The sequence below is a fragment of the Oryx dammah genome, unplaced genomic scaffold, assembly GCF_014754425.2.
Source record: "Oryx dammah isolate SB20612 unplaced genomic scaffold, SCBI_Odam_1.1 HiC_scaffold_12, whole genome shotgun sequence".
Lineage (NCBI taxonomy): Eukaryota > Metazoa > Chordata > Mammalia > Artiodactyla > Bovidae > Oryx > Oryx dammah.
This window is the reverse complement of record NW_024070196.1, coordinates 52,604,659-52,626,692: the sequence shown is the minus strand read 5'-3', so window position 1 is coordinate 52,626,692 and position 22,034 is coordinate 52,604,659. Positions and strand designations below refer to the sequence as shown.

The window sequence follows — 22,034 nt, the reverse complement described above, 5'->3', positions numbered from 1 at the left end:
TAAGTTTGGTTTTATGAGTAACAAATTGTTGCTTCTGACCTAGAGGGCGTGGTGCAAATGAGTATATCAGAAAGGGAAAATGTAGGTATTTTGAAGGCGAGAAACTATGTGGAGACAGTGTCAGCAGATGTCAGTGTCTTCTCAGCTGGCCAGGGTGGAGACGGATGGCGTTTCTGAAGCAGAGACCAAGCAGAGATTATCTAGCTTGCCTTCGATTTAGGGTGTTAGTCTCCACCTCTCCTGCTCATCCTCATAGCCTCCGCCACTTAGAAGGTTAATGAGTTGATTAAAAAGCATGCCTGGGAGGAGGATGAGAAGAGGGAGAGACGTAGGGTGACAACCGATTCTCAGCAGACGAAAGGGAAAGACTATGTATAGGCAAAAGTAAAACAGATTTTATTTTGAAATGTCTCTTATGGGAAGAGGGCTGTGCAGAGTTCTTCATCTGTTTGGATGCTTTTTAAAGGGGCCATCCCCAGTGGCTCAGACAGTAAAGAGTCTGTCCGCAGTGCAGGAGGCCCAGGTTCAATCCCTGGGTTGGGAAGATCCCCCGGAGAAGGGAATGGCTACCCACTCCAGTTTTCTTGCCTGGGAAATCCCGTGGACAGAGGAGCCTGGCAGATTACAGTCCGTGGGACAAAGAGTCGGACACGACTGAGCGACCAACACTTTGAGTTTTCATGCCTTTTATAGTCACTCTCCTCAACAAGAGGCCAGAGGTCTGTGGTTGTGAGGGTGCTGTAGACCTTGCTCATCCCTCCTTTGCTTAATGGTGGCTGGTGTTACCCCATCGCCTCCTACTGTGGGTGCCTCTCAGTTGTGTTCTTAGGGCCAGCCTCTGGGGAGGGGTACAGTTCAGACCCTATGAACTGGGAAGGACGTTGGGAGAAGCTAGTTCAGTTCTCCCCCATCGAGAAAAGGGAAACTGAGGCCAGGGTGAAGGAATGACCTGTGGGGCAGACATGGTGTCCCTTTGCCGTTTAACATCAGAATTGGGACCTGGGGGCTGGAGCAGGCCTCCTGGTTTTGTCTTCTCCAGTTTGCAGTAAACCCTTCCCTTTCATCTAGGAGTCTTCTCCAAAGTGAAGCAAGCCTGGAAAAAGTAGCAGTCAGTTAATTCCTGAAGCTCTGTAGCCTGATTTAAATGGTGAGGGGAGGAGATGGGAGGTGGAATGGGGAGAGGGGGACATAAACCGAGAACAAACGGACAGGAACACATCCTGTGAGAGCCTGGACTTGAGGCCAAGGAGGACTTCAGTGTGGAAGCGGGCAGGTATTGAGAGGGGGAGGGCTGCTGGAAGGGTGGGGAGGTATGGGTTGAGTGAAGGCAGGAATGGGGCCGGCGGGAGGTGGGGGGAAATTAGAGAAAATTAGAGATACCAAGGGAACATTTCATGCAAAGATGGGCACAATAAAAAACAGAAATGGTATGGACCCAACAGAAGCAAAAGATACTAAGAAGAGGTGGCAAGAATACACAGAAGAACTGTACAAAAAAGATCTTTAAGACCCAGATAACCACAATGATGTGATCACTCACCTAGAGCCAGATCTCCTGGAATGTGAAGTCAAGTGGGCCTTAGGAAGCATCACTGTGAACAAAGCTAGTGGAGGTGATGGAATTCCAGTTGAGCTATTTCAAATCCTAAAAAAAATGATGGTGTTAAAGTGCTGCACTGAACATGCCAGCAAATTTGGAAAACTCAGCCGTGGCCACAGGACTGGAAAAGGTCAGTTTTCATTGCAATCCCAAAGAAAGGCAACGCCAGAGAATGTTCAGACTACCACACAATTGCACTCATCTCACACGCTAGTAAAGTAATGCTCAAAATTCTCCAAGCTAGGCTTCAACAGTAAGTGAACCAAGAACTTTCAGATGTTCAGGCTGAATTCAGAAAAGGCAGAGGAACCAGAGATCAAATTGCCAACATCTGTTGGATTGTAGAAAAAACAAGAGAGTTTCAGAAAAACTTCTACTTCATTGACAACGCTAAAGCCTTTGACTGTGTGGATCACAAAAAACTGGAAAATTCTTAAAGAGGTGGGAATACCAGACTACCTGACCTGCCTCCTGAGAAGTCTGTGTCCTCAAGAAGCAACAGTTAGAACTGAACATGACAATGGACTGGTTCCAAATCGGGAAAGGAGTCCGTCAAGGCTGTGTACTGGCACCCTGCTTATTTAACTTCTATGCAGAGCACATCATGAGAAACGCTGGGCTGGAGGAAGCACAAGCTGGAAGCAAGATTGCCGGGAGAAATATCAATAACTTCAGATATGCAGATGACACCACCTTTATGGCAGAAAGCGAAGAGGAACTAAAGAGCCTCTTGATGAAAGTGAAAGAGGAGGGTGAAGAAGCAGGCTTAAAACTCAACATTCAAAAAACTAAGAGCATGGCATCTAGTCCCATCTCTTCATGGCAAATAGATGGGGAAACAATAGAAACAGTGACAGACTTTATTTTCTTGGTCTCCAAAACCACTGCAGATGGTGACTGCAGCCATGAAGTTAAAAACCGTCTGCTCCTTGGAAGAAAAGTTATGACCAACCTAGACACCATATTGAAAAGCAGAGACGTTACTTTGCCAACAAAGTTCCGTCTGGTCAAAGCTATGGTCTTTCCAGTAGTCGTGTATGGATGTGAGAGTTGGACTATAAAGAAAGCAGACCGCCTAAGAATTGATGCTTTTGAATTGTGGTGTTGGAGAAGACTCTTGAGAGTCCCTTGGACTGCGAGGAGATTCAACCAGTCCATCCTAAAGGAGATCAGTCTTGAATATTCATTGGAAGGACTGATGCTGAAGCTGAAACTCCAATACTTTGGCCACCTGATTCGAAGAGCTGACTCACTGGAAAAGACCCTGATGCTGGGAAAGATTGAAGGCGGGAGGAGAAGAGGACGACAGAGGATGAGATGGTTGGATGGCATCACCAACTCAATGGACATGAGTTTGGGTAGACTCCGGGAGTTGTTGATGGACAGGGAGGCCTGGCGTGCTGCAGTCCGTGGGGTTGCAAAGAGTCGGACTCAACTGAGTGACTGGACTGAACTGAACTGAACTGGGAGGTGGGAAGACCATTTTCCCTCTGGTGGGGGAAGTACTAGTGAGCAAAACAGACGAGTCACTACCCGCCTCGTGGAAAACGCAGTTGGTTGTGAAGACACACCGTCAGTACACACATACACACTCACACCGTCAGTACACACACACACACACATACACACACACACACAGAGGCTGTCGCAGGTTATGGTCGGTACAGGGGTAGCCAACAAAGTCATTAACACTGAGAAGTTGTTTACTCCAGGAGGGAGACAAGGAAGGTGAATAAGGTTCTTGTTTAACCCAGATGTGTAGCTGTGGGGACCTGGACCTGGGTGAATATGTAGGGATTCTCTCTAGCAAGCAGGGCAACCCTTGAAGGAGTCTCAGTGGGGAAGAAATGTGAACAGACATGTGTTGTCCTGGTCCAGGTTACTCTGGCCTCCTGGGTGGGAGGGAGGCAGGCAGGGTGGAGCCCAGAGAGGAAGCCTGGGGGACCTTGGCGGGGGCCCTGTGTCAACCCTGCCTCCCCGCTCCCCCTCCCCTAGCCTTTGCCCTGCGCCACTGAGGGCCCCCTGCACAGCACACAGCTGGTCTTCCGCCTGTCTGTCAGCTCCACAGGCTAGGGACTTGGTGCTGTCTGCTCCTCTGTCCTTGCACCTAGAACCGCCCTAAATAACAGATCTGGGTGAGTGGATCAGGATTGTGTCCTAAAGAAAGTGATGTTTCAGCTGGATGAATCTGCCCACAGTAGGAGTGCTGTATATAGCCTACATGTAACCCGAAGAGATCCATCTCTTGCCATCAACCCGTTGCTGGTGTTAAGCCCCATTTTACACACGCGTTATGCTGTGATAGGTGCAACATAGAATTAACTACTGGCTCCAGCTTCGGGCCCCAGAAAGGTTAGAACTTGATAGATGTTCCCAGAGCAACTTTAGTTAACTTACTGTAGTGTCACTGTGAGCCTAGTCACATTGCCAAAGGTTTGGAGTTTTGAATGCGGTAGAGAACAGAGTCCATCTTTTTTTTTCTTAATAGTCAACGTTGCCTTTTAAAAACGTAGCCAATACTTTTTAAAGCCTATTTATAGGTCTTGGCTACCTGAAGCATGTCACCTTATCCTTTGAAATGCATCAGACAGCTTCAGATTTCTGTGCCTGTTAAGTAGGTTACGTAGCTGGCGGTACCTCAAAGATGGCTGATGATGGTGATAATAACAAATTATTTTCTTGCCAGCCTTCATAGGAACTCAGAAACATTTGCAAGTATGACCTGTTCCCATGCCATCTCCGCCAGCCAGTTTCTCGTCTCCAGGTGTGTACTCTGGCTGGAGACCTGTGCTGATTTACGTCCTCTGTATGCCGGGTGTCTGCAGTGTGGTGCAGTTTCTCCATTCTTCACACAAAAATCTTAACCTTGGTGAATGCTTGAACCAGCTAATTACCTTTTCCCATAGACGAATGAAAGTGCTAGGGAAATACTGTATTCTTTGAGGGTGGTTGGTTATTCCTGATACTGAATATAATCGAAACCCCTTACCTGTACCTGTGAGTTAGCCACTTTCATCGGGGTGAGGGTGGCAGTTGCCGGATCAGCGAGGTGGGGCTGTGCCGGAGACAATAAAATGTGAATAGCGCTTGTGTTTGGGTGTGTAACCATGCGACTTTGTTTTGTTTTGCTGGCTTCACCTTCTAAACTTCCTTTTGACGTTAAGTGTTATGGTTAGAAATGAAAGGGACATGTGTGAAGAAAATTAAAGAGGGCAGCTTCAGATTTCTCTTTTTAAATAGGTTGTTTGAATAAGTAGAGAAACATACTCCATTCTAAGGTGGAGGTGACCCAGCTGAAATGGTTAGTGCTGTCCACAGTAGTATATTTGTTAAGGGCAACTCCAATCAAAATGCCAGAATAGTTTTCTTTTGAGATTTGACACCACGACCGTAAAGTTGGAACATGGAGGAATAAACAGGCAAGGATTAAAAAAAAAAAAAAAAAAAAAATGATGGGGACTAACTCTACTTAGTAAAGTGTATCACAAACTTCTAATTATTAAATCACTGTAGTACTAAGACAGGTGGACACTAATCAGTGATAGGAGGCCCCCCCAGAACAGACCTTAGTGTATATTATAATTTAATATATGTTAATGGAAGTGTCGTCAACTAGTGAGGGAAGATGAGATAATCAGATAACTAGTCGGAGTTTATTTCGTTGAGCTGTGTAAAGAGCGAAATGAGTTAAATATAAAAATGGAAACCGTTTAAAACATAGGCACAAAACACCGAAAGCACTGGGGCGCTCAGAAGTGGCCCAGGTGTTACGTATGAGAATGTGGGGTATGATGATGATGGCAGTTTACTCCAGGGAAAAGGCGGGTAACTGAGTGGACAGGTGGGACCATTGGCTGACGCAGGGTCCCAGGATCTTCATGACACCAGAACAACTTCCAGATGGAGGGAATAACGGTATAAAACGGGAAGCTGTGAAAGACCACACAGATACGCGTTTCCACCGTCTCGGGATAGAAAAGCCCTTTTAATTACAACACAAAAGGTGGAAACATAAAAGACAGGACTTTAAATTTCTGATTGTATTAATGAACAATTTCAACTGAAAACAATAACAACCCAAAGCTCATCAGGTATGCAAAAGTTAAGCAGAATGAAAAAGCAAAACAAAGCACACTGAAAGAGTCGAGGCAGAGAGAGTCAAGACAGACACACTAACTCCACCGTGTATGCTGCGGACATTTCTACCAAATTCAGAGCTCTCACACAACAGGAAAGGAACAGAAGACGTGCAGACAGTGTCCATGAAAAACCCAGAGACCAGTAAACATGAAAAGATACTAATAAGTGGGAACTAAAAAATTAGTGATCTGAATTTTTTTTGTTTGTAAGATTAGCAAACAATAATAACTAATATGAGCAAGGGTCTGGGAAGTAGGCAGTGTTCACTGCTATTAAGAGTGTAAATTAGTATAACCCTTGAAAGTCTTTGACTAAAACAAAGTTATAAATGTACACATACCCTCTGATTCAGGTTTCCAATTTCTAGAAATTTATCTCACAGAAACAGTCATGCCATTGCACAGAAATGTAAGTAGCAACATGCTCCTCTCAGCACTGTTATAATAGTGAAAAACAGAAGCAGTGTATGTCCATTAATATAAACAAATGCCTATTTATGGAAAAGTGGTTAGGTAGATTGTTTTAAATGTACACAGTGGAATATTCTGTAACCAATAAATCTGTACCCAACTATAATAAGATGTTCATGACCTGTAAGTGAAAAATAGACTATAAAACAAGATAATCCCATATATTTAAATATTTTTTCATAGATTTAAATCTGAATGTATGCATACATATACATAATCAAATAAACATACATTACAAGGACTTCAGGCCAACTGCAAAGTGAGAGAGAACAGTCCACAAGACTTCCTCCACTTCTGACACCATCTGACACCAACTGCAAATTCCCAAACCATCCTCGGGTCCTGTAATTGCTAGAAAGACACACAGAACTCACTGAACGCTGCAAGACTCATGGTTACAGTTTATCACAGGGACAAGACTCAGATTAAATCAGCCAAGGGAAGCCACGGGTAGGCCAGGGACTGAGAGGGTCCACGTGCGGTGCTTCTGTCCGCCCTCCCACTGGACCGCGTTGCCGCCCTCCCACCAATCTGTGACACTGCCCGCCCGGGACGCGCACCTGAGCCTTTGGTCCTCCGAGTTTCTCCTGGGCTGGGTCACTGCCCGTGTGACTGACCTCTAGTCTCCAGCCCCTCCTAGAGACCGCTGATACTTCTTAGTCATCACTTCCTCTGGAGATTGGAACCAGTACCCCTGCTCCCTGCTCCACGCCCCCATCCTCATCACATAGTGAGATTGTCCTGAGCCCCAGGCAAACTCAGATACAACTGTCAGGCAGGACATTCCAGTGGCCTGGAGGTCACCCCCTACCCCCACGAGCTGAGGGCAAGGGCTAGACTTCTCTTTGGATAAGGTTATTTCTCAGTACACAATGTTATCACCAAAATTTAAACAAGGGTGATTTCTAGGTGGTGGAATTGCAGTTGACTTTGCTCTCATTCTTGGTACTGTTCTGTGTTGTTTGAATTTTATTTCAGTATGAGTATATAATTTATTTAAAAGTTAAATAAGACTAAAAAAAAGCTTAAAAAGAGGTTAAAATGAAAAGTAAGTCTCTGGGTAAGGTGGGGGTGGACAGGCATGCATGTGCGCTTAGTCGTGTCCCATTCTTTGTGACTCCATGGTCTGTAGCCTGCCAGGCTCCTCTGTCCATGGGATTTCCCAGGCAAGAATACTGGAGTGGAGGGCCGTTTCCTTCCCCAGGGGATCTTCCCAACCCAGGGACTGAACCTGTGTCTCCTGCATTGGCAGGCGGATTCTTTGCAGCTTCACCACTTATTCACAGACATGCTATAAAAAGAAGTAAAGACCCAAACCTAGGGAAAACATTTGCAGAGAAGTATCACAGAGTGTTAATATCATTAATATTACAGTTTTACCGATATAAAATAGCAAGAAAAAAACAACTAACATTTCAACGCATGTTGAAAAGTGAGTTAAGATTTGTTGTCTAGGTAACAACAGTGTCCCAAAGCTGGCTTCCTGGTTTTGAGGTCGTGCTCCACCACTGGGGAAGGTGGGTGAAGAGTACATGGGATGCTTAATAGCTTTATTTTTTTAACTTTCTGTGAGTCTCTATAATTATTTCAAAATGTTTTTTAAAAGGCAAAAGGCACAGATAGCTCATCAAAGAGATGCATAGCTAATACACAGATTTTTAAAAGCGTTTTACTAACAAGTGATACAGTTGAAGTCAGGCACCACTTTTTCCTGTTGTTAAGTCCAGTCCCATCCTCAGTCCAGAGGAGTCAGGAACACCCTGGATTCTGGGTTCAAGTTTACACCTCTGGCAAATAGACATATAGTTATGGTTTTAACTGGTGCCCTGCCTAGCATCACTGCTCCTGCCTAAAAGGCCAACTGTGGCTTGAGGCGGACAGGAAACACCAGGCTTTAACACCCTGAAACACACCTAAGACTGAAGTTCAGTGTTCAACAACATGACCCAGACATGGGCATCACTTACTCCACGCCAGCCGGGTCCTTTCACTCCCCCTGTGGTCCCAGGCTCCCCTAAAGAGGAGGGGACATCGGCATCCATTTACCAAAGGCGGGACTCTGACAGCTCATGCCAGCAGTCCAGAAAGGGAAACCACTCTTTCCTCATTTGCTTGGGAATGGAGTAAGCATGGTGGCGTCTGTGCCCAGGTGGATGGCCGGGACACAGAGGGAGCGCTCAGGTAAGGACACAAGCCACTGTCCTTCACGTTCTGGGTCAGGAGAGTCACTGCTGCGGTCAGCCTGATTTTACCCGTCTCAGCTCCATCAAGGTGCTCTAGGTTTTGATTGTCACCGAAATGATCACTCCTGGCTAAGTACACAAAACAGACAACCACAGCCCTCACAAACGCGCTCATACATGTGAGCAGACACAACACCTAGACTCAGTGGCACACCGCACACGCAGGTACACTTACATACTCACACCATACATACCACACACACCACACCATACCCACGTACCACACACTCGTGTGTACACCACGCACACACGCATACACCACACACATACCCCCCGAGACACACCTGCTCACCGCACACCACAATAAAGACTCACACACACACACACTCATTCACCTTGTCAGTCGACAGACCTGGAATGAAGCCCTCAGAAGCCCATATGCCTGCCCTGCTGCCACCACCCTCTGAGCCTGCTTCGCCAGTAGGACTTTCTTTGAGTGTTAAAAAAAAGATGCCAAGTGCCCCAGGAGGGGGATGAGTTTGGGGTGCAGGAGATAGGACCCACGCCTGGGTGTGGGAGCAGGCCCTGAAAACCTCTCAGGCGCTCCCTGGGCGGCGGCTCTGCCTGGGCAGGTGGCCCAGGGCGGAGGGCCCTTGGCTCCAGGGCGATTCCCCTGAACACGGCGCCCTCCGCCTGCCGTGCCTCATGCGGGGCCGCTCCCCACGCCTCGGCTCCTCAATGAACCTTTGTCCGTCTGGAGCCTGTTAGTTTTGGCTCTTGGCAGCCTGTGGAACCAGGCCCAGATCCCAGGAAAAGCCAATGGAGACTGCTCTTTTGAAGAAAAAGAGTTGGAGTCCTGGAAGAGAGGCCAGTCTAGTATTATTCACTCATTCGCTCATGTAAGAAACCACTTATTCACCATTATCCTCATATTTGGATCTGGGGCACAAAACCGACTTGTGCACAAGTTTCATATCTGCTCATGTGATGAATTGCCTTCCCTAATTAACTGGAAGCCCTGGAAGGCTTTGGACTGTACCTGGTCTTGTTCCCTTGTTTATTCTGAAGAAAAGAAAAAAAAAATATATATATATATATAAAATACATTCCTATGTTATATTTGAGCAGTAGAAAACAACGGTAAACAGTGAAAACTAACTTGCCGACTGAGGCTCCTGAATTCTTGGTTCAGCTCTCCAAAGGGAATCACTGTTTCCTGTTACCTGTTTTCTTGTGTGTCTTCCCTGAAACTGGTCATTTTCTTCCCTCCTTTCCTGTGTGTGTGTCTGTGTGCACGTCTCTCTGTTGAAAATACAAATGGTGGCCATACTGTGTATCTTGTACCTTTTTTTTTTCTTTCCCACTTAATACATCTTCCAGATCTTGCTGTTAGTTAGGTACTTAGTGTTAGTCACTCAGTCGTGTCTGACTCTGCAACCCCCTGGTCTGTAACCCACCAGGCTCCTCTGTCCATGGAATTCTCCAGTTAAGAAGACTGGAGTGGGTTGCCATTTCCTCCTCCAGGGGATCTTCCCGACCCAGGGATCAAACCTGGGGCTCCTGCACTGCAGGCAGATTCTTCACTGTCTGAGCCATCAGCACATGTAAATGTATGTTGTTCCCAGCCTTTTCCTCCCACCGACAGGGCTGTAGTTTAATGTCTTCTATTTAGGTCTTTGTGTCCATGTGCAGATGGGTCTGGAGTAGAGTCTACTCCTAACAGTGGGATTGGAAGTTGGGGGGATGCGCATTTGAAATGTTGATACACGGTTGCCCACTTACCCTCCAACAAAGGTCACAGTTGTTTTTGCCCTTCATCACATCCCGTCCCTGGTGCCAGTGTAACGATCACTCTCGCTTACCAGAATTCTGAGCTGACTGGGAAATCAAAGTGGAGTCAGTTCACAGCAGCACTGTTCACAGTGGCCAGAACATGAAACAACCCAAACGTCCGTCAGCAGATGAAGGAGTAAACAAACTGTGGTCTCTCTCCATCCAGTGGAGTGTGATTCAGCCATGAGAAGGAAGGAAGCCCTGACACATGCTGCAGTGTGGGTGAGCCTTGAAACTGTTGCGCAAGGTGAGAGAAGCCAGATAGGCAAGGCCACGTATTTTATCGTTTGGTTTATGTGAAATGTCCAGAAGAAACAAATCCATAGAAACAGAAAGTAGATCATAGTTGCCGGAGGCCAGGGGAGGAAGTAGTAGGGAGTGACTGCTCCTGGGTACTTCCTTTTGGGGTGATGAAAACAGCACTGAAACTAAATAGCAGTGATGGTTGCATGGCATTATGAACAGACTTCATGCCAGTGAACTATGCATTTTAAAATGGTCAAAGTGGTAACTTTTATGTTACATATACTGTCAGTTCAGTTCAGTTCAGTCGCTCATTCGTGTCCGACTCTCTGTGACTCCATGAATCGCAGCACGCCAGGCCTCCCTGTCCATCACCAACTTCCGGAGTTTACCCAGACTCATGTCCATTGAGTTGGTGATGCCATTCAGCCATGTCATCCTCTGTTGTCACCTTCTTCTGCCCCCAGTCCCTCCCAGCATCAGGGTCTTTTCCAATGAGTTAACTCTTCACATGAGGTGGCCAAAGTACTGGAGTTTCAGCTTCAGCATCAGTCCTTCCAATGACCACCAGATATTAGCCAAATTATTCCCTGTGTCGTTGATCAAGCTGCGGACGTGACTTGTAAGGGAACCCCAGACTGTCTTTCTAAGCAGCCCCAGGCAGCCGAGAACTAGGAGAGGCCTCCCCAACCCCAGGCTCACTCTCTAGGCGCGGAATGGGAGGGACATGGGCCCTCAGCAGACAGCTTGTCCCCAAGAGGAAAGAAGGGCCTGTAACCCCCATGCCAGTCCCTTCTACAATCTTTAGCATATCAACTCACCCTCCCTGAGAAGGAGACAGAGCTAGGAATGTGTTTTTGTGGGTTTTTTTAAATAAAAAATTATTGAAGTACAGTTGACTTACAATGTTACATTTAATTTCTGCTGTATAGCAAAGCAACTCAGTTATACACACACACACACACATATGTATTCTTTTCCATATTCTTTTCTATTATGGTTTATCTCAGAATATTGAATATAGTTCCCTGTGCTATACAGTGGGATCTTATTTATCCATCCTGTCTATACTAGTTTGCGTCTGTTAATCCCAGACTCCCAGTCCTGCTCTCCTCCACCCTGCTTCCCCCATGGCAACCACACATCTATTCTCTGAGTCTGTTTCTCTTTCATGGGTATGTTCGTTTGTATTGTATTTCAGATTCCACATATAAGTGATACCATGTGGCATCCGTCTTTCTGACTTAAAACTTCACTTAGTGTGGTGATCTCTGTTTGCACCCATGTTGCTGAAAATGACATTTTAACGGCTGAGTAATATTCCATTGTGTGTATGCACGACGTCTGCTTTCCACTCATCTGTTGATGGACATCTGGGTTGTCTCTGTGTCTTGGCTATTATAAATAGCACTGCTATGAACACCGACATACATGTATCTTTCAAACTGGTATTCTATCGGTGTATGCCCAGGAGTGGGATTGCCACATCATGGGGCCACTCTATTTTTAGTTTGTTTTTTGAGGAACCTCCATACTGTTTTACATAGTGACTGTGCCAATTTACATTCCCACCAACAATGTGCGCAGGTTCCCTTTTCTCCACATCCCCTCCAGCATTTATTATTTGCAGACTTTTTAATGGTGGCCATTCTGACTGGGGTGGGGTAATACCTTATTGTAGTTTTGATTTGCATTTCTCTAATAATTAATGACAATGAGCATCTTTTCATGTGCCTAGTGGCCATCTGTATGTCTTTTTTTGAGCAATATCTATTTAGATCTTCTGCCCATTTTTTGATTAGGTTGTTTGGGTTGTGTTGTTGTTGTTGTTGTTGTTAAATTGTAGGAGCTGTTTGTATATTTTGGAAGTTACGCCCTTATCAGTTACATCACTTGCAGATATTTTCTCCCAGTCCTTAAGTGGTCTTTTTGTCTTGTTTATGGTTTCCTTTACTGTGCAAAAGCTTGTAAGTTTGATTAGGTCCCATTTATTTATTTTTGCTTTTATTTCTATTGCCTTGGAAGACTGACCTCAGAAAACATTAGTACGATTTTTGTCAGAGAATGTTCTGCCTCTGTGCTCTTTTAGGAATTTTATGATGTCTTATATTTAAGTCTTTAAGCCATTTTTGAATTAATTTTTGTGTGTGGTATGAGGGAGTGTTATATTTTCATTGATTTATATGTGACTGACTTTCCCAGCATCAGTTGCTGAAGAGGCTGTCTTTTCCCCCTTGTGTATTCTTGCCTCCTTTGTTGAAGATTAATTGCCCGTGGGTATATGGGTTTATTTCTGGGCTCTGTTCTGTTCCATTGATCCATATGTCTCTTTTTGTGCCAATACCATGCTGTTTTGATTACTGTAGCTTTGAAGTATTATCTGAAGTCTGGGAGGGTTATGCTTCCTGCTTTGTTCTTATTCCTCAAGGTTGCTTTGGTAGAACTGGGTCCTTTATGGTTCCATTTAAATTTTTAAGATTATTCCAGTTCTGTGAAAAATGTCATGGGTATTTTGATAGGTATTGCTTTAAGTCTATAGATTACTTTGGGTAGTATAGGCCTGGGAACATTTTGCCAGTGAGATTCCAGGAAGCGTGAGGAATGGTGAAAAAGTAATACCTTACAAGCAAATATGGTTGCATGACCAAATGAATGGACTCCACCACTATCTGGGCCCCACAGCAGTAGACCTTGGAGCCTGTGCCTGCTTTCTTTTGCTGAGAATGCTCTGACCAGGAGTTCAGAGTTCATCTTCCTTGGAACCAGCAGAACCCCAAATCCCCGTCTCAGTTTCATCCTTACCCGTTCTTAATGCCAGCTCCTGTCTGCGCAAGGCTTGCATTTTAATTTTCATTCCAAAGCAGTCTCTTACCAGACTGCCAGAGAATTCAGTTTGCCATTCCACTCAGCAGCAGTTTCAAGAGAGAGTTTGTTGTGCTGTAGACTTCCTGCCCCGTGTCATGAACCTGTCTTCTAAGAAGGACGGCTGTGGTAGGGGGTGTGTGAAGACTTTTCTTTATGGAAAAGTTTAGCTTTCATTTAGTCATTCCATATTTGATCACACCTCCCACATGCCAGGCACTGTGCTCAGATGAGTCAGACCCAGACCCTGGCCTTCCCAGAGTCAGATTGGGAGAGTAAGGGGTGAATCCAGGGTCCCTGTTCTAACCAGGAAGCCCTGGTGTTGGTGTGGGGGGTGATGTTTAAGAAGGCAGGGTTGGGAGGTAAGGCCAGAGGAGGTCTTTTGTTTATTGAGGGCGAAGCCAGTAGTCTTGGAAAATTTTTTTTTTTTTTTTTTTTACATTTTAAAATTTTATTTGTTTGCGCCAGGTATTAGTCATGGCATGTGGGATCTTTGATCTTCATTGTGGGCATGTGGGATCTAGTTCCCCAACCAGGGATCGAACCTGGGCCCCCTTCATTGGGAGAACAAAGTCTTAGCCGCTGGACTACCAGAGAAGACCTCAGAAATTTTAATAATGTGTTTCTGGTTACACTTTAAAGAAGGAATATGGCAGAACCCTGAGTTAGGCGAAGAAGCATCCCAGCCAACCATGTCTGGAAGCCGAGTTAAGTTGGGGTGGGGTTGAGGGGAGCAGAAGTCTGACTGTGGGTGCTTTGTGGGAATCCTGCTCTAGGGATCCCTGCCAAGGAGCTGCCCGTTAGAACTCCTTAGAGCAGCCTCTCGTACATCCTGTGGGAAACTAGACTTGGGGTGCCTCCACAGAAAGGGTCCCCATCCTTGTCTGTGGGTGTCTGCGTGGGGAATGTCTCCTGTTCTCATCGAAGGTTAACAGTGACATCACATCAAAGGCGGGAGCAGCCCTTTCTGTAAGGAGACATGTAGATGTGTGTCCCGCATTTTTCTAGCACTTTGCGTATGCAGTCAGGTTGCCGTGTGTGGGCGAGTGTCCATCAGCCATCGCCTCTGCTGGCACCCTCTCCACCTCTTGGGGCAGTTTAGGTTTTAGTTTTGGTTTCAGACTTGCTTGTTCGTGTCAGCTGAGCGCCGCCTGTCGGCTGTTGCGGTATTACAGAAGCCTGGGGTGATGGGTGATAGCTGTTGGACATAAGGAGTGAACATCCCTATGGTCGGAAGAGGCAGACATCCCGCAGTTTAGGGGGAAGAAGATGAGAACCCGAAAGTTACTTTATCAGAGCGGGTTTCAGGCCTCCAGGGTCTGACCTCTCTCTGACTCTTCCCACCCGTTTCATGGTAAGTAATTGAAGATGTCAGTGTGATCTGACTTCTCTAAGACAGTCTTACGCTCTCATCATCCACTACGTGTTACATAACAAAGCAGGAGTAAGAATGGGTTTATATTTAAGCCTGCTGGTTAGTTTTGTGGGTTTTTTTTTTTTTTTTTTTTAGTTTTGTGGGTTTTTAAAAAAATATTCTTTAGGGGTTACCTCTGCTGTGTGTCTTAAGAATGTGGCTGCGTGTGTGTACATTTAATCCTTCTTAAAACACTCTGGAGGCAATGGTATTATTGTGATTTTACCCAGGAAACTGGCATTTCAGAGGAGTTACGTGGCTATAATAGTTCACTTCTAGTATGCAGTTGCAGCACAGAGACTCAGAAACACCAGGCTGCTGGCTGTTGAATGGGGGTGACAGCTGAAGTCGAAGTGCCTTTGGACTGGGGAAGCAGGGGCAGAAAGGCATGTGACTGGCTTAAAGCCCCTGACCCTTTGAGCTGAGGCTGCTGCTGTCTGTCTGACCCTCCAGTTCTCAGAGGACTTGCTGTGATGTTTTCTCTGGGGGGGTCTCAGCCTTCTCTCCTACAATCCACAGCCTGGCCCGGTGCTGGGTTGGAGGATGGGGCATGAGATTTGCCAAGAGCTTCTGATGAAGAAACCAGGTGTTCAGGTTTGGGGAGCGTTTATTACTTAGGCGCTCTCGTTGAAGACCCCAGCTGTTGAGACTGCTGGCACATCTCTGCTTGTCACATGGCCTCTCTGAGTGGCTTTGGAGAAGGGGGCAGGGCTGTGGCCTGCAGTGATGTAGAACTCACAAAACCCCCTTTGGTATGGACCAGAAAGAATGCCTTGCCCATCTCAGCCATCTGGAGAGGGGAAGCCCTATGCCAGCGGCTCAGAGGTGGCTTCTGGCACAGCCCGTGGAAAACTAAACCATCTGAGGAGGCTGTACTACCAGGGAGCGTCCCTTGCCTGCCACCAGCTTTGTTGGCAAAGGCCCTTTAACTCAGTCAGTAAAGGATTATTGCGTGAGGCCCTGTGCTGTGCCGAGTTCGGTGCTGGGTGGTTGGGGTGGGGATACTAGAAGGGCCCTCCCCTGAGAAGCTGCAGTCTGGCGGCCGGAGGTGTGGAGACACATTGCCGTATGGGGAGGGGATAAGTGTGTCCTTGAGGTGTGAACAGCGCTCAGAGATCCTGAAGGGGCTGGCAGTAGCCTGGGAGAGGCCAGTGCTGGCTCGGAGGAGATGGTGTTTGAGCATCACTTGAAAGGATGAGCAGCTGGCCAGGAGCGGAGGGAGCTCCGTGAAGAATGGAGACTGCCAGTGCAGGGGCCTGGAGGCAGGAGAGGGCCCTGCGGGTTCTAGGGCCAGTGGGACGTTTGTGTGCCTGGATTGTCAGTGCCTCCTGGGGACTGGTGGTCGAGACCAGGTTCAAGGAGCCTGGCTTTTCCTTCAGTGGTCAGATTTCTTTTTTCCTCCCCCCAACTTTGTTGAAATAAAATTGATGTGTAACATTAAGTTTAAGGTGTACAGCATGGTGATTAGATACACGTATAAGGCAAAATCCACAGACTTTTCGCTTTTGATTATGGAAAAATTTGAAGATATGCAAAAGCCGACTAAATGGGGTAGTGAAAGTGACTGCATATCCTATTGAGCCCAGCCTGTGGCTTGTATGGATTAATCCAGAATTTTGAGGCCTGGAGTGATGGGGTGGCACATCTCATTGTCAGAGAAACCACTGAGTGTCCCCACCCTCCTTTTCCCTTTCAGCGGGAAGCTGGTGTCTCCGAAGTGGAAGAATTTCAAGGGCCTGAAGCTCCAGTGGAGAGATAAGATCCGGCTCAACAACGCCATCTGGCGGGCCTGGTACATGCAGTGTAAGTGCTGCGCAGCCGGGCCCACGGCCCTGCAGGCTCTGCCCCCGGAGGCTTGTGCACCGTGGGGCCTGGGGCCGGGCCTTGGAACCCTGTGAGTATACAGGAGTCTCTCTCGGGCAGTCTGCAGAGATAGGAGAACCAAGCCAGATCCAAGCGTCCGCAGGAGGCTGTGTTGTAAGGCAGAGGGGAAGGGATGGGTGTACAGCTGAGAGGTGACATTCGGAGAGTCAAGGAACAGCCCCCGTTTTCAGTGGGCCTGAGAAGGTGCAGGCCTGGGCCATGGCCTGTGTCCCGCTGGCATGGGTGCTGGGGGGTCTGGTGATTCCTGCAGGAGACCAGCGTGCCGGGGGTCCCCTAGGCTTAGGCTGGTGTTTCCTCTTGATCAGGCATACTTCCCTTTCTCTCTCCCGCATCACTGAGAGAGTCTTTTCCTTTGACCTGGACCCTTTATTTCCCCAAATCTCATTTTCCAAGAGAAGGAGAACACTTCAGGATCCCCCGAGGAGCGGGGTGTAGACAGCGGGGCAGGGCTCCTCAGTGAGTGTCTCACCCCTCCCCGCCCAGACTTGGAGAAGCGCAAGAACCCCGTGTGCCACTTTGTCACCCCGCTGGACGGCTCTGTGGAAGTGGACGAGCACCGCCGGCCAGAGGTACTTGGCAGACGATGGGCCCTCACTCGGGAGAAGGCGGTGGCTCACGAGGGCGGAGCGAGGGCTGGATCCCCACAGAGGAAGGCGGTGGAGCAGAGCGCTCGGGGTGCTGCGTCCTGGTGGCTGTTAGACCGTGAGATGAGACGGCCGTGTGGGGGCACACGGCCCCTGATACCCCACAGAGGCTCCCCCTTCTCAGGCCAGGCTGATCCAGGGACTTGGGGCTTCCTCCAAACAAGACTTACCCTCTGCTTTCCTTTAATCTCGGTGCTTCTCTGGAAGTCAGCTGGGGAGGCGGTGGGGGGACAAGGCAGACATCTTTAACCACTGAAGAATCACCTCCAGATCTTTACATAATCTGAGAGGGAAAGATGGTGAAGACATAGTAAATGAAAAGAAGCAAGTTGCCCAACATTGTTTTAGTATCTTCAGGTTAATTTTTTGAAGCATGTATCTGTGTGATTATACATGCATAGGAAATGTTTCAAAGGATATACAGAACCCTGACTTGTGGGATTATGTGAGGAGGGAAGACTCCACTTTCACTTTCTACTCTTCTGTATTGCTTTAGTTTCGTCCAAGCTTGTCTTACTGTTATGATGAAAAGGGGAGACCTTGGAAAGTAACCTAACACAAGACAGCTTGGAGCCAAGGGACACGATCTGGTATCAGACTGTAGTAAAGAATCTCATCACTTTTTAGGTCTGGTAGATGGACAGGGAGGCCTGGCGTGCTGCGATTCATGGGGTCTCAAAGAGTCGGACACAACTGAGCGACTGAACTGAACTGAACTGAATAGTATTGTATATTCACTGTGGAGATTCTTCACTGTCTAAGACACGTAGTAAAGTACTTTAGGTGAAATTATATGACATTTATGATAGGATGTCTGGTTCTTGCTTTAATATTCTGCAGCCATCAAAAGAAACAAATGTGAAAGTGAGGTGGTCTCTCTGAGGCTGTCATGATTCCTGGTCACCAGAATTCAGAGATAACTGTGAAAGGGGCTGCATGGTGGGGACGTTGAGCTGGACCTTGGAGGTCACTTTCTGCTGGAACCTTCTGTGACTGGCTGTTTGTTTTCACCCTTTGGAAATGTGGCGGAGCCTCTGGGCATTTGAGAGCCAGCCCAAGTCTCTGGCAATTCCTCCAGCTCTGGGATCTCTGTGCTTCTCCTCTGCCTAGCACTTTATCTGAGCCTTACTCCAGTCCAACTTCTGGACCCTGGGCCCCCAAAGTCCCCTAGGTTATCTTGGAGGGGTAAGATAACCTAGTGGAAGCTCACCTTCACTCAGAGGCTGAGCATAGCCCAGAAGAGGCCAACACACTCTGTAGATGAAGCTGCAGGCAACCAGCCGGCGACTCAGAGCTGGATTGCCCAGGCCTGACGTCTGGAGCCAGATGCTTATTTGCTAGCAGGGTGAGCTCTGTGAATAAAACCCAATACCGCCTCATCCCTCTGCCCCACGTTTCTCCCACAGGCCATCACCACGGAAGGAAAGTACTGGAAAAGCCGCATAGAGATCGTGATCCGGGAGTATCACAAGTGGAGAACCTACTTCAAGAAAAGGGTATCTGGAGACTTCCCTGGTGGTCCAGTGGCTAAGACGCAGTGCTCCCAGGCAGGGGACCTGGGTTCGATCCTTGGTCAGGGAACGATATAGATCCTACATGCCACAACTGAGAGTGCAGCCAAATACATTTGAAAAGGACTTCCAGCCCATATTTACTCAGTACACTGACCCCTGAGGCTCTGGCTCAGAGCTGTCCACCCACTCCCCGCTGCCCCCCCACCATTGCCCCTGCAGCCCCTCGTTCTAGCCCAGCCCAAGTGGCAACCTGCTTTGGTTGTGTGACCTTGTTCTCAGTCTGCCCAACTTAGAGCTGGGGCTGTTTATCCCACAAATGCTGGTCAGGAATCTCTGAGCCCAGCTTCAGCCTGGGGATGGCAGTGGCAGGATCCTTCTCGCCACCTTCCTCCCAGAGAGAGAAGGCCTAGATGCTTCTGAAAGTGATCTTCTTCCGGGCAGGAGAGGCTGAGGGCCTTGTCCCCTCTCTGGGCCTTGGGGGACCACTTTGTCCCTCTCTCCTTTCTCTGCAGCTCCAGCAGCACAAGGATGAGGACCTTTCCAGCCTGGCCCAGGTGAGCGAGTGTGGGGGCCATGAGGACCCTCACGGGACCTGCCCCTTTACAAGAAACAGCAGTGACGTGGCTGGCCCAGCACCTCAACAGAAGGTGGTGGGGACATGGACTCTCCCTGGGGCCAGAAGAGGGACATAAAGGAAAGAAGCCAGTTCTCGGCAGGTCCCCGTCCCCTGACCTCGTCTCTTAGCTGGCAGCCTTTGCTGCTCTGAGAAACTGGGCCACGTATCTCCCCAGCGTGACTTGACTGAGAACTCGCGAGTCACCGGTGCCCGTTTGGCTTTTCCTTCCCCCGTTGGTGGTAGGACGATGACATGCTTTACTGGCACAAGCACCGGGACGGCTGGAAGACGCCAGTCCCCATGGAGGAGGACACGCTGCTGGACACGGACATGCTCATGTCGGAGTTCAGCGACACCCTCTTCTCCACACTCTCCTCCCACCAGCCCGTGGCCTGGCCCAACCCCCGTGAAATAGGTAACCCACCCCCAGACCCTTGACTGAAAAGGGTGCCATCTCCACCCCAGGAGGAGTCCCCAGGGCAGGCTCTGCTTTGGGGCCATCCCTGAGCATCTGTCGCTTGTTTGGGGGGAGCGCTGAGGAGAAGGCGTGGCCGACCTCCTTGCTGTATGGGGTCCCCATTGGGCCCGTGGTGCTGCTGCCAGGGAACAGTGGGGGGTTTGGTCTGAACGAGCTTCACATTTCTGATCCTGTCCCCTCACCTGAGGACATGGGCCTGGGGCCAGTGACAGGGCTGAGACTCACTCTCGAGAAAACCATCTGCACTCCAGTCATTTGGCCTCTCACCTGGGACCTTGCAGCCATCGAGTTAAGCCTCCAGGAGGAGCCCGTGGACTGAAGTCAGCACCGAGGGTCTCTGCAGAGCTGTTCACAGCAGAGCGTCTGCTCCCAGATACTCAGTTTACCTTTCCCCTGCAAACTCACTTTCTTCCCCACCCTCTGAGGGTGGAGAATGCCCATGAACGCCCCGGAGAAACCCTAGCCAGTGGCCTACGTTCCTCCTGTTCCCAGGAGAATGCGAGTAGGGCCCAGAAGATCCAATCTGGGCCCCTGATACATTCCCACAGCATGGACTGAGAAGGCCAAACAGTCCCTCTGTCTCCTTTTTTATTCTAACAGCACACCTGGGAAACGCAGACATGATTCAACCTGGGCTGATTCCTTTGCAGCCCAACCTGGACTTCATGGACACCTTTGAGCCCTTCCAGGGTGAGGACTTGGGGCAGAGAAAGAGCTTGTGTCTCCCTTTGCCCAGGACAGAGTAGACCGGGCTTCCCTTTCATAGAGGGGAACTGTTAGAATGGGCCAGGGAGCGGTCTTAGAATTCGTCCAAAGGTTGCTTTTTTGGGGGCCCTGTGGGTCCCAGAGCCCCAGGTTCGGCCTTGACTGCAAGCAGTTCTCCCTCTAGGCAGCAGGGGGCGCTGGCGACACAGCTGCCGCCTTGCGGTTCCCTGCAGTTAGAAATGATCCTCAAGCTCCCGCCATCGTGTTTCAGAGCCCACCCTGGTTGCCAGCATGTACAGCTCCAATCAGAGGGCCTGTTTCAGCAGAGTTACCTCAGTGGGGGTGGAGGGGTGCCCTCTGGCCATGGCATTCCTCTGGGTAAGGTGGGGTTCAGTGCCCAGTTTGTTTGGATCTTAACTCAGTGCAATGACAGACACAGAGCTCACAGGCCCCTGATGTTGTCTTTCAGACCTTTTCTCTTCCAGCCGCTCCATTTTTGGCTCCATGCTGCCTGCACCCGCCTCAACGCCTGCACCAGATCCCAACAGCCCACCTGCTCAGGTAGAGAGAACTTGGCGAAAGGGAAAGGGCACCGGGCTTCCAGGCATCAGACCTCTGCAGCGAAGTGTGCTGGACTCACATATAATGTGTAGAGAAGTTATTCTAGCCCTCCTAGAGAGCATCCATAGGTGTCCACAAGGTGGGAGACGCTCTCAGTAAATGTATGCTCCCCCCTAAGGCCCCAGATAACCTGTGTGTGGCAAGCTTTGTCTTGACCAGTTAAGAAAGGACTAGTGAAATTATCTTTCAATTAAAAATAAATAATTTTTTTTTTGAAAAAGAAAGGACCAGTGAGATAGCAAAGAAAAATGTGGTTGCTAAGAAGTTCCTTGTATTTCTTTTCCTTTTTGCTACGCACTCAGCACAAGTTGGCTACCGGGAGCTGGGGCCGCTGGGCTGAAGGAGGCACGGCTCATTGCCCTTAAGAGGCTCTCAGTTAGTATCCAGTTAGTGTGCCCTGGCCCCTGCTTCTTCCATGTGGCTCGGGGAAGAGCTGCTTCTATAGTGACCGAGATCAGAACAATTGATTCCTTATAGCATTTCCCTTTTAGGAAGACCTGACCTTCTTAGAAGTTGATACGAGACAGTGTCCTGGGGGAGCCTCCTGAGCAGCTGTGAGCCAGGCTGCCCCTGCTCTGTAACAGAAGATAGCAGGGACTTTGGGGGGACCCCGCCGGACTCCAGAAACAGGATATCCCCAGGCTGTGAGCCAAGTATATGCAGACAGTCACTGTGTCTGAGCCCTGTGTTATCACAAGTCCCCAAAGGAAACAAGACCCCTGCCGGCACCTGGGAAGACCCAGCTCCCTCTCCCCCAGATTAGGAGTCCCGAGCCTGGGAGACGTTGCCTCTGTCCCTTCTGCCCGGGGCTGTGTCCCAGACACACG

The 22,034-nt window shown here is 48.6% G+C and overlaps 1 protein-coding gene across 1 annotated transcript in view; it reads left to right on the top strand.

Moving 5' to 3' along the window:
* LOC120871033 (MLX interacting protein) overlaps positions 1 to 22,034 on the top strand; it is a 54,367-nt gene that overhangs the window by 25,536 nt on the left and 6,797 nt on the right. Inside the window, exons 2-8 of the mRNA XM_040250654.1 lie at positions 16,442 to 16,548; positions 17,113 to 17,198; positions 18,680 to 18,769; positions 19,300 to 19,341; positions 19,647 to 19,818; positions 20,482 to 20,571; positions 21,056 to 21,147. Coding sequence (XP_040106588.1) covers positions 16,442 to 16,548; positions 17,113 to 17,198; positions 18,680 to 18,769; positions 19,300 to 19,341; positions 19,647 to 19,818; positions 20,482 to 20,571; positions 21,056 to 21,147 — 679 coding nt within the window. The remainder of the gene's footprint in view (positions 1 to 16,441; positions 16,549 to 17,112; positions 17,199 to 18,679; positions 18,770 to 19,299; positions 19,342 to 19,646; positions 19,819 to 20,481; positions 20,572 to 21,055; positions 21,148 to 22,034) is intronic.